This window comes from Mustela nigripes, chromosome 12 (assembly GCF_022355385.1).
Source record: "Mustela nigripes isolate SB6536 chromosome 12, MUSNIG.SB6536, whole genome shotgun sequence".
In the NCBI taxonomy this organism is placed as follows: Eukaryota; Metazoa; Chordata; class Mammalia; order Carnivora; family Mustelidae; genus Mustela; species Mustela nigripes.
This window is the reverse complement of record NC_081568.1, coordinates 67,616,339-67,628,717: the sequence shown is the minus strand read 5'-3', so window position 1 is coordinate 67,628,717 and position 12,379 is coordinate 67,616,339. Positions and strand designations below refer to the sequence as shown.

The following is a 12,379-nucleotide window of genomic DNA, read 5'->3' as shown; positions in this document are numbered from 1 at the left end:
CCCAAGCTGAGGCAACCAATGAGGTGGCAAGCTGCAAAGGATTCCTGAACAGAACACACCAGCAAGTGTGAAAGAAAGTCAAGGAATGTGAAAAAATTTAGAAAAAGAAAGACTGTCAGGATGTAGTTAGTGAAGTCCCAAAGAAAAGAAAAAGAATGTAAGTAAAAAGGAACTCTTTGAAATATTAAAAAAAAAAAAAAAATGCAGAAATCCCTCGTATGAAAGAGATAAAAAAATAAAAAGATTCTCCTTGCCCATCCCCACAGATGGACCACCCTGTAAATTACAACCATCAACTGTGGGCAGAATACAAAAAACCACCTCATACTCGTTCTGGAGAATGAACAGTGGTAAGGGAACTTTTTAGGCGAGCCAAAGGGATTGGACAAACTGTGTTAAATACCTTTGCATTGTTGAGCTGACTGTGGGCTGTGCTTACGGCTTGGCATTAAATGGCTAAAGCAACAGTGAGAAAGAGGCCATCTTTTTAGATTTGTAAAGACAGAAGCTGCTGTGGTGAAAGCTGTCAAAAAAACTCACAGGCCAGTCTGGACCCACACATCTGGAAAACACCCTCCCTATAGGACAGATAAAGAAAAAGTAGACTGAAGATATGAGTTCTTGTCCACAGTAGGGAAGACAGAGTTTCCAGTTTGAATCTAATGGTTAATATTCTGGGGAGGTGGATGGAGTGGGGGAGAGGAGATACTATTTAGAGGAATACAACAGAATTCAGAGTACCCGCAATAATGATCAGCAAACTTAACAATGTAAAGTGCTGAAGAATACATGTTTTAGGCTTGTGACCATATGGTCTCTGTTGCAAGTACTCAATATGGTCACTGTAGCTTGAAGGTGGCCAGAGAGAACATAGGAACAAATGGAGGTGACTGTGTTCTAGTAAAACTTTATTTGCAAAAACAAGAAGTCAGCTCCTAGGCCACAGTTTGTGAGAAATTAATGTATTAATATGTAATGGGTTAATGTACTCATATTGCAGAATAAAACATGTCCACACAAATGTTCATTTACAAATGATCAAAGTAGCCTTAATCATAATAGCTAACATCCCAGATGTCTACTAAGAGATGAGCTAATAAAGAAAATATAAGTTTAAATAAGAAAATAGTTAAATAAGTTAAATAAGAAATAGTTAATAAGTTAAATAAGAAATAGTTAAGTAAGAAATAAGAAATAGTTAAATAAGTTAAATAAGAAAAAATAAGTTATCTACCAGTGCAATACTCATACCATGAGAGGTCAAACTAATTTTTTTTTAATGTTTTTTTGTTTTGTTTTTAAAGATTTTATTTATTTATCAGAGAGAGAGAGGGAGTGAGAGCGAGCACAGGCAGACAGAATGGCAGGCAGAGGCAGAGGGAGAAGCAGGCTCCCCGCTGAGCAAGGAGCCCGATGTGGGACTCGATCCCAGGACGCTGGGATCATGACCTGAGCCGAAGGCAGCTGCCCAACCAACTGAGCCACCCAGGTGTCCCAGTAATTCTTGATACACATAAAAGTGTATAAAGAATGTAAGATTTTTGGATAGAGAGGATAGTATCATTTCTCTATAAGAAAGTGGTAAAGGAGAAAAAAGGGAAAAATAGAATATAAATATGAAACACATAAAACAGACTGACAGAATAAAAATCCCAGATAAAACTAATTTAAATAAATGCAAAAATCAAAAATATTAAATTAGCTGTTGAAAATACAGAAAAACCTCACAAAACTATTACCTTGGTTTAAACAGAAAAATAGAAAGTCTAGCTACTGCTTTACTCTAATCAACATTTCTAGATCTAGATAGTTATATTTATATCTGGAAAGGTTGAAGATATAGGCATGGAAAATAATAGCCAGGATAGAAGTTTTTACACTAGACAAAACAGATTTTAAGGCACAAGTCATAAAAAGATGGAAAAGGGAAAAGCAGATCAAGCAAATGAAAAACTGTGTGTATGTACCTAGTAATAAAAATCAACATTTCTCTGCATGAATAAATTTTTAAAAATCCAAAATGCCTCTGGTGCTAAAGAAATATTTAAGCTAAAGGAAAGAGTAGGTACCATAGAGGAATTTAATCCCAAAGTTGGGAAGAAAGTGTATAAGATGAAAAAACAAGGAAACAAACAAATAAAAAAATATAAACAACACAACCTTCATGGGAAAATTTGATGGATTTGTCCACCTCAAAATTAAGAGACAAAGTACAAAGTATAAAAAGTTAGCACACACACAACAAATGCACCATTGCTAAGACGTAACGAATTTTTACTTAGAACACAGAAAGAACTGCAAATCAGCACAAAAAAGCCAGAAAACTGAGAAATGGGTGGAACTGTAAATAGGCAATTTACAAAGATAAAAACTTAAAAAAATTAAAGCCCATGTTATTAAAAGTCACGGGTTAAATGAGTCCTAGGAAAAGAAGCAGCTGGATTATGCAGTCAAGTAAGTGGTCATGAAACTCATGTCCTTCCAGACAAGTCAGGGCTAAAGCTCAAAGGATAAGATGAAACATTGATTAGAATACAGTACATTCGGAATCATTTCCTTCAAGTTCTAGCCCTCCATAGTTTTACTGATCTTACAGGAAGGAAGGACTTAAAACTTAACAACTTCTCAATCTTGACATGTTTTATCAATGATGCTTTCTTAGTTGCCCTAACAATTACTAGCCATCGAGGGTTACTTGATGCCACATCTTTTAAGGTCCAGATTCCTGTTGCCTCTGGAATTTCACAATGCCAAATCAGAGGATCAGATTTCTAGAATTCTTCATAAGCTACCTCATTTCAATGCCAGTCTCTTCACTGGATCGAATGAGATGTTTTAGTAGTCCATTGTCTTTGATACACCAATTTAATATAAGAAAAATGTGAAACTGGAACTTCCCTCGTTACTTTTTTAAGTCACCATATGATTTGATCAAAGTAGGAAATTTCCTATATGATATAATATATATTCAATTCACTATGTGCCTACTCCAAACCAACGGCAGAGCCTTAGGTCTCCTGGAGGTCTTCAGATTTTTAGCACACTTCCTTCTCACTAAAAAAAAAAAAAAAAAAAGCAACTCTCATGCAGTCACTCTTACTGTTTCAGGGAAACACCCATACCTCTGAATTCTGAGCCAGGGTAGTAAGTTCAGGAAGCTACTCTGATGACTTGGTGCTTTTTCAAGCTGGCTCAGCCACAACATGCTAGATGGCCTAGAAGTACCAATTGCTTAAGAATCAGGAACCAGCCATCAAGAAGTTAGCACATTAAGTCAGAAGAGTGAGGTATTACTAGAGGTTGACTAGTTTCACAAGTCTTTAAACATTATCTTTTATCTCAATAGATACCTATTCCTTTATACACTGTGCAGACATTATGTTATGATCCTAAGGGTAAATTTACATCATTAATTAGATCAGCATGTACGTTACGTTGGAATTTCTAGTGCTTGTGCATAACTATCTGTTTATACGTATGGAAAACCATACTTCTTAGCTAATTCAAGTGCTATGGACCAACTACCATTTTCTCTAAGATTCTACCTGAGACAAACATTTTAATGAGTTGCTATGAATCCTCACTTCATGCAGCCTGATACATTACTTATAATTGATGGGAAATAGGATGATCATAGGATGCCTGATTAACTCACATACAAGATGTGAAACATAAACCATCTGTCCTTATAGGCTGGTTTTTGTGTAATCACTGAATTAATACTGAATAACATTGAGGTTATCTTCATGCTATCTTGATGTATGATATATCCAAGACTGACTACAGGTGAAAATTTAGAATCTTTATTCCACCATTCAATTGATTCACTTCTTCATTTAACAAATATTTATTGAGCACTCTTTCAGGTGCCAGAGGGACAGTAATAAAAAGGACTGATAGATAATTTCTTCATTTACCAAGCCTGTCTTCTAAGAGACTTGTTTTGTTTGTAAACGTTGGATGACTAACTAGTAGATGTAGTGACTCCATTATATCCAAGTGTGTGACTTAACCAGGAGAACTCTCCAAATTCTACACTTCACAACTATTTCTCTCATATTTTTAAGTTATACCCCCTGACATTTGTAGGTTCAGAGATTTCCAGATAGTTCCAACTCATAGAGTACTAAATCTTGTGGGAAAAGCAAGTCAATTACATATTCTCAGACTTCTTGTACTCCCGTCTTCTGCTTTTTCATTTCCACTTTGAAAATATCCCAACTGAGCCTTCATGATCTTGTTTTCTCTTGGTCCTATTCCCACCAACTGATGTCTTCAGAATTTTCTTTGTTGGTTTTTCCATATGTTCCTCATCTCCAAATACAGTAGTCAACAACTTCTCTGTCTCTCCTTTGTCGTTTTTATCTAACTCCTTTCCTAGCAGCTCTAGCTGGATGTTTAATGAGCATCTTAAACTTGAAACATGACTGAAATTTCATTCCAGGGCATTCTGTTTTCTCTTTCCATATTCCTCCTGAGATAAATGCATGGCCTGCTCTCTCACTGCCTTCAGATATCAAAATAAATGTCACCTTCTCCAGGAAGCCTTCATAGATCACCCTATAGAAAAATAACATCATCCCCACCCTCCCAATCCCTGGTTTGACTCCCTATCCCTCTTACCTGGATTTGTACTTTTCCAAAATACTTATTACCAACTGACGTGTTATAAATGTATTTGTTAAAATGTATGTATCAATGTTTTTGCCTGTTTTTTGCAAAAAAAAAAAAGTAAGCTCCATGAAAGGTGGGGTCTTTGTTTCCTGCTCTATTATTAGTGTACAGAACTGTGCTTGAAAAGTACTTAGAACTCAAGAAATATCTATAAATCAGTGACTGCATTTGTCTTCAATAACTCTATTGCTTTAGTTACTACACTCTATACTCTGCACTAATTTGGAATTAAACTCGTGATTTTCAAGAGTTGTATCAGAAAATGATTGTGGAATTAGAGAAGTCCATTCTCTTCACTCTAAGACTGAGAAAGATAACATAACCCAACTTCTTATTCTATAGAGTGTGTCTTAAAGAGAAAAAGGTTTTGACTAAAGTTACACAATGAATAAAAGGCAGAAACATTATTAAAGACTGGGTTCACGCCACTCCAACCAGTGTTCTTCAATCAAACCGTGACCCAGAGGTGTTGTTTTTCCACAGCCAGTCCTATTCTTTCTGGTATTGTTTTAAGAATAATTTTTAATAAATATTATACACAGAAATAAAGAAAAAACTGATTTTATCAATAAAAATTTCACACACATAAAGCTAAAAGGTAAAAAAAATACTTTTTAAATATCCAAAACTTAATTTTATTTACAAAATATCTAGTTTAAAACATAGCAACATCCTAGGACATTGAGAAATATAGATGTAAAATCCTGTAATAAACACATTTTCAGACATGGAAGAAACTCCATGCAGGTAGGTTAGTGAGAAATAACATATAGTAGAGTACAATAACTTAGAATAATAAAATAAATCATTTAAGATATTTCTTAACCCTGATGATGCACGTGTTATAGGAGAAGAAACAAATTCAGTTAAACACAGGATATGATTTATGATTTTTTTTTTTTTTTTTTTTTGGAGAGAGAGAAAGAGCAAGAATACATGTGATGGGGTGAGGGCAAAGAAGGGCAGAGAGAGGGAGAGAGACAATCTTAAGCAGGCTCCATGCTCAGTGCTGAACCCAATGTGGAGCTTAAGATCTCATGACCCTGAAGTCATGACCTAAGCTGAAATCAAGAGTCCCACACTTAACCGACTGTGCCACCCAGGTGTTGTGTGATCTGATCTATGATTTTAATCTTTAAAGAACATTGAGTTCCATAAGAAGCAGTAAAGCACAGCAGTTACAATGCATTCCATTGTTTGGATCGGCACCTGACACTCCCTCCTGACAGGTGTAAGAAGTTAACAGTTATATAACTTCCACAGGCCTCAAATTTTTTAAAAGATTTTATTTATTTATTTGACAGAGAGATTACAAGTAGGCAGAGAGGCAGGGAGAGGAAGAGAGAGGGAAGCAGACTCCATGCTGAGCAGAGAGCCCGATTCGGGCTCCCCGGATCCCAGGACCCTTGGATCATGACCTAAGCCAACGGCAAAGGCTTAACCCACTGAGCCACCCAGGTATACCAGGCCTCAAATTTTTATCTATAAAACAGAACTGAGTAGTGACTATGGCATATAATATCTATAGGAATCAAATTAGATCATAACAATCAGTAATTAATGTACTATGTGGCATATATTTGAGAGTTCAAAATATTGCAGAATGGTATTAGTATAATTTAACTGCAATACAAAATAATGTCTAAAATCTCTTAAATATAAATACTTGTGAAAAATAATCTAAAATTTACCAAAATCATGTTTGTAGTTGATCATTTGCAGAGTATTTCTAACATTTGGGGTACTTTAAAAAACATGAAAATTTTATATTTATCATTGTAATCGATTCTCTATACCACATGAACTGTAACTATAATGGTAAGCAGAAACAGCCTAGTCTGTTTTCCAAAACAATGCTAATTTCAGCATGTGGAAATATACCTCAAAACATTCATTTTGCCATGAAGATTTAAGAAAGATGACTATAACCCACTTTTTGATTGTATGAAGGCCCAGAATGAAAGCAGAGTGAATAACAAGTTCAAGGATGTATCCAGGCCAGATTGTACAGTCCTTTTTTTTTTTTTTTAAAGGATTATACATCTATGTGTGTGAGAGAAAGAGGAGGGGCAGAGAGAGAATCTCAAGCAGAGAGAGAGAGAGAGGGAGGAGGAGCGAGAGAGAAAATCTCGAGCAGACTCCATGCTTAGCATGGATCCTGATGTGGGGCTTAATCTCACAACCTCATATCAGGACCTGAGCCAAAAGCAAGATTGGCCGCTTAACTGACTGAGCCACCCAGACACCCTGCCAACAGTTCCTTTTGGGGTCCACTACTGCTAGATGGATTCTATAGTCTACACTTCCTTCGACATGTCACATTTAACCTAGCTCTTTCCCTCCATACATTCACTTATTTCAATCTTAAGTCACTCACTGAGTGCCCGACATGTGCCAGCCACTGAGCTAGATGCTGAAGAAATTGCTCTCTGCCCTCCTGGAGCTTACCCACCGGTGTGGGAAATAGATAAGAAGAAAATAACAAGTGAACAACTCCTTGGATAAAAACTATAAAGAAGAGAGAGCATCAAATATTTCGTATGTTGCATGCTGTTTTTTACTTATAAAGGATTTTAACTATGCTGCTAGTACTCTAAAACAGCATTCTCTTCAACAAAGCCAAAGTCCTTTGAGGCAATCACAGAAACTTAGGTAGAATGAAATATAGCTACCAACTGACTCTAAGCATGACTATCAGTATATTCCTGCAATACAAAGTGTGTGTGTGTATGTGTGTGTGTGTTGAGAAAAGGTGGGAATAGATGGGCAGTTAGGGGATGGCAGCCAAAAGAAAGAAGGGAAAGTAAGAAGAATTCTTACATCAGTCAAGAAGGTCTTTTTGCTCAATCTTTCAGACTTCATATTTTCTACACTGCTACCACTGGGCTCTCTGAGTAATTTAGTGACCATTTGAATATTAATACATAGCTTACCAGCATATATATTACCCCACATATTTACCCCTTTCCTGTAGTTTAGCTATTTAAAAATGTACTCTCTATTTTTTGTCCTGGTAGAACATATTTTTAACATTTTATTTCCAGGGTTAAAAGATAAAAGTTTTCCTCTGCAATTACATGTTCATGTATCATTTTCAGTATATTTTTATCTGGTTCCCTACCATGTAAGAAAGGAAAACCTTTAAAATTGAAGCACTGAACTGAACAGTAGAAATACTTCCCCAGCTTCAGTGCCATTTTTAAAATTGAAATTCTTGGGTCATTACTTCCTGACTTAGATTAAATGTCCACACCTTATTTCTATCACTTCCAAAGTGCCAGTGGAAAAAATGCAGTAATCTTTTCTTAGAAAATCTCTCTTTCCAAGATTGGGGTGCTCTCCAAATAGCCACAAACTCTGAAATAAAGTCATCTTTCCCACCTCCAGCCAATGCTTCTAAACAACGAATGTGAATATGCACTTAAACAATTGCATCTGGACACAACCCTTACCTGCATCTCTTGACAAAAGGAAGCCAATGGACCAAAGAGAATCTGACATTGCTCGTCAGCAGTGTATGTCATCCCTGGCAACTTGGAGGGAACCATCACGGAATTGACACTCTGGGGGTTTGTCTGTAGCAAGCAGTTACTGGCCTTTGACCTGGCAATACACACATACGTGTAAAATTTTGAATTTCATGTAAAAACTTGTTATAATTAGCATAGCAATAGGAAACAATTTTATAATGTTAAAAATATGTTCTTACTTTGATTTAGAAGTTCTACTGAATCTTCAGAGAAAGCATCCCCATATGAGAATCATTTATGTACAACTATGTAAGATAATTCTAATAATAATAATAATAATAATAATAATATTCAAGTTAACAGAATGTTTTGGATTATAAAGATCTTTCTTACAGATTAATTCAGCTAATCTATATAACACGGTAAAGTGGTTATTACTATACATACTTATAAGATAAGAAAACTCAGACTTGGAGCATAACTTGCTCAAAAATAATGCGTAAAGGTAAGAAATCAATTATATTTGGGGACTAAGAGAATATATGGAAGGCTCTGTCAAGTGAGTATTAACTATAGATATTTCAGTACTTGACATTGTAATACAACTTTCATTTACTAGGTGACATTTAATTTTATCATGCATCTGATTCTTGTGAAGGCCACCATACAAAATCACATATGTTCCTTAGGAACTACTCAAGGGTTACTGTTGCAGTGAGGTGGTAAGTTCACATACTACACGTTCTGTATACTGTTCTCTACACCATCACAGAATGTCCAGCATATAGCTCACACCAGAGTTACAGTAAGGCAGAAAACATTATATTTTGGTGGATTTTAATATTCATTGAACAGAAAAAGTAGGGTTGCCAACTGAAATGGTATCTCTATAGTGAACTTGGCTAGCTAGGTGCCTCTCTCTATCTTTATGAGACTTGCAGTTACTTGAAGCATCTCTCACTCACTAGCTACTTTGTAAATCATGTACTGTTTCAGCTGTTCCTTTATTACCAAAGGGATAAGTAAATAACAGGGGCTTTAAAATGAAAATTAGAACAATAATAATATTTTTCATTCCTTTTTCCAACCAGAGAGAAACTGCTCCCGCTGTTGAAAGTGGGAAAGAAGAAAATGAGGACTATTATAATGGTGACAACAATGTGTTAAGGAAAAAAAAAAAACAGTTTAGAAGTATCACAATGGAAGGGTGGAGCTTTTGTTAAAGAGGTTCTTTGTGATAACAGATGTGCTGAGTGATGAGCAATGAGAACATTTCCAATGGGAAATTTTGAAGAGGCAATTAAATACTGTGACATAATTTTCCAACCTTACAAATTGCCTTGCTCATTCTTTTAAAAGAAAATGTGGAAACTAAGAAGCAGATGGGTTAAATAATATGTTCCAATTCACACTATGAATCAGTGGAAGAGCCAGTGTTGGAAGAGACTGCCTTGATCCCTAATCTGGTGTCCTTTCCACTCTACTGTGCCACCTTCCTTCTGTAGCAGAAGCAGGCACATGTAAACATTGACAATACAATAATGGTAAATGACCTTTGTACCTTAGAAATCTTTCCAAATCTTCCTTGCTACATCGGGACCATGAAACATCACCAAGATTTTGTCCTTTAATCCATTCACCAGACATGATATGAAGACCATCAGCACATGATGGGTGGTCATTGTCATGATTAATGCCCATGCTGATTCAGAATATAATTAAAATAAAAAAATTACATTAGATAAATATATTTTAACTTTTTATAATGGCAATAAAATAACAGATAAATACTTAAAATAATGGGAGATGAATAAGTTTTAAAGGTCAAAAATAAAATAAGGTTGCAGATTGATTTTTTTTTAAATTTTGTTATTTTGTTAAAGGTAAATATTTTTATTTAGTAAAAAACATTTTCCCAATCAATCTGGTAAATAACATGTTTAGTCACCTCTGTCAAAATGATCTGGAGAGAAATTTTTCAGAGAAGTATATATGAAACACAGGAATAGTTAAGTTTCTAGTCAACCACACAAAATTCTTGGTTTTGCCCGGAGATCCTTTATTCATATCTTCTACCAAATCTGAAACCACATTAAAACTATTATTTTCCCCATCTGCTTCATTAGACAGTCTTCTTCCAATATAACACACTATATCCCTGGGGAACTTTCCCATTCCTGGCCGTCTTTATTTTTTCTAGTGAATCTTGAATCTGTTGCTTTAAGTTGAAACTCTATTTAAAAATCTGACTTTTCTCCAAATGGTGTACTAGGAGAACATTAAATTCATTATGTGGAAAACTGCCGTATTTTCTCTTTTTAAACCTCTACTTCTGTATTCTCTTTTTCTTTCACTCTCTTCCTTGTGCCTTCACTTGCAACCCAGTCTGCCAAATCAAAAACCTTCAGGTCATTTATCCTTTCTCTCAAATCATCCCCCAGGCTATTTTATTTACTCTGTGTGAGAGGGCAAGCTCTGCCAGTTCTACTTCCTAAACATTTCTCTCATCTGTCACCTCCTTTCAATTCCTTTGTTACTATTAAAAAGGATTATAAAGTATTTAGTCTCAACAATTATTACAGCATTATTGGGTTCCGTGCCTCTAAACTTTACCAACATTCTGTCTTTTTTTTTTTCCTACTCTGCCTCAGTGAAGTCTATTTAAAACACAATTCACTACCATGCCTCAACTTCCCCATTATCTGTATGGCACCTCCCAGCTCTCTAACATGATACAAAGTCTTTTTATCTTGTTCCAAATCCTTTACTGCATTTTCTTTTCAGCAAATGATTTCTAGTGTCCCAAACAGTATATTCTTTTTTATTATTTTACAATTAATTGTCATGTAGCATTTTCTGTGTCACACACCATACAAAGGGATTTATAAGTGTGAATTAAATGACTCTCTAAGGTAGGGACTGTTAAAACCCCATTTTTGCTGATGAGAAATAACTTTCCCAAGGTTCTACAGTGAGAGAGTGGAAAGTGGGGATGTCTGAAGCGAGATGGCTGGCTCTAGAATCATCGGACTGGCCGTGACACAGTTGGCATGTACAAATTCCATTCCCTCTCCCGCCCTGTCCAAAGTGCCTCTCCTTCAATGTCTTTGCCTGGATAAATTCTACTTGATCTTCAAGGCTACTGTCAATCACCCTCATGAGGTTTTCTTTTACTGACTTCCATCTTATGTATGTGTGCTCTTTGTCCTACCATTGGATTCTGTGAACAACACTGTCAGAGCATTTTCTATGTAGCATTATCCATTTTAACTTCTGGCTAATGCTATAACTACTTCAGGGCAAGAATTTGCTCATCTCTCTAAGATCCTGGCATACTGGAATGATACTCTATAAACCGACTTAGATGCTGAATCAAGTCACCATGTAGAACCACTTCTATTGCAGGACAACGTTCATATAATCTCCACTGAATTCTTATAATGAAGGTTAATAGTGAAGACACAGGAAGAGGAAAGATTCAGTTTTGTAAAAGCCAAGTTTGAATTGACGGCAGGATAGTCAAGGGCTCCCTTTTCTCATTCTGTATGATGTAGATAATAAAATAGTCTTTCATAATAAAAATAGCAAATAGCTAAAATAGCTACTTTACATTTTAAAATGCTAATAAAATAATTATTATAGAAGCTGCCAAGGGACATCACAACTGGACTACCTATGTGTTCTCAAAGCAAAATAAGAATTTTCATGACAATCAAATTGCTTTTTCATTGAGATAAATTAAAATTTTAAATTAAAATTGTTATACTGATTATGTTTTTTGAAAGAAGAAAATGATATGGCTAGAATAGTAATTAATTTCTGAGTTAAAAATAATGAATGAGGAAATCACTGTGTTTGCTAACTTTTGAAGACTCCCAAAATTCTTGTCTAAATTAAACTAAAAATACATGACTGGATATCATTTTCCATATTTTCATGTTAGAAAAATTCAGCTCTAGGTTGAACCATATTTTTCACTCCTATTCTAATTAATGTCTTTAAATATGGTCTGTATCAACACACATTAATATGATGACTGACAGATTAGGAAGACAAATTTTTTCATACCTTGACAATAAAAAGGAAAAGTAAGAGATGATGTGGAGTAGGTATGGACCAGTTTAGCTACTGAGAGGCACGGTGAAAGATGTTGAAGTTGAAAGAGATGTAAATTCTGTATCTCCCATCCCCTTATTCATGGAACTTGAGACAAGCAAATAATAACAAAGAAATAA

General features: G+C 35.3%; 1 protein-coding gene across 1 annotated transcript in view; it reads right to left on the bottom strand.

The window, feature by feature from the left end:
* ADAMTS19 (ADAM metallopeptidase with thrombospondin type 1 motif 19) overlaps nt 1–12,379 on the bottom strand; it is a 251,991-nt gene that overhangs the window by 106,581 nt on the left and 133,031 nt on the right. Inside the window, exons 8-9 of the mRNA XM_059416340.1 lie at nt 9,706–9,846; nt 8,127–8,277 (exon numbers count right to left, since the gene is read on the bottom strand). Of these exons, the coding sequence (XP_059272323.1) occupies nt 8,127–8,277; nt 9,706–9,846 (292 nt within the window). The remainder of the gene's footprint in view (nt 1–8,126; nt 8,278–9,705; nt 9,847–12,379) is intronic.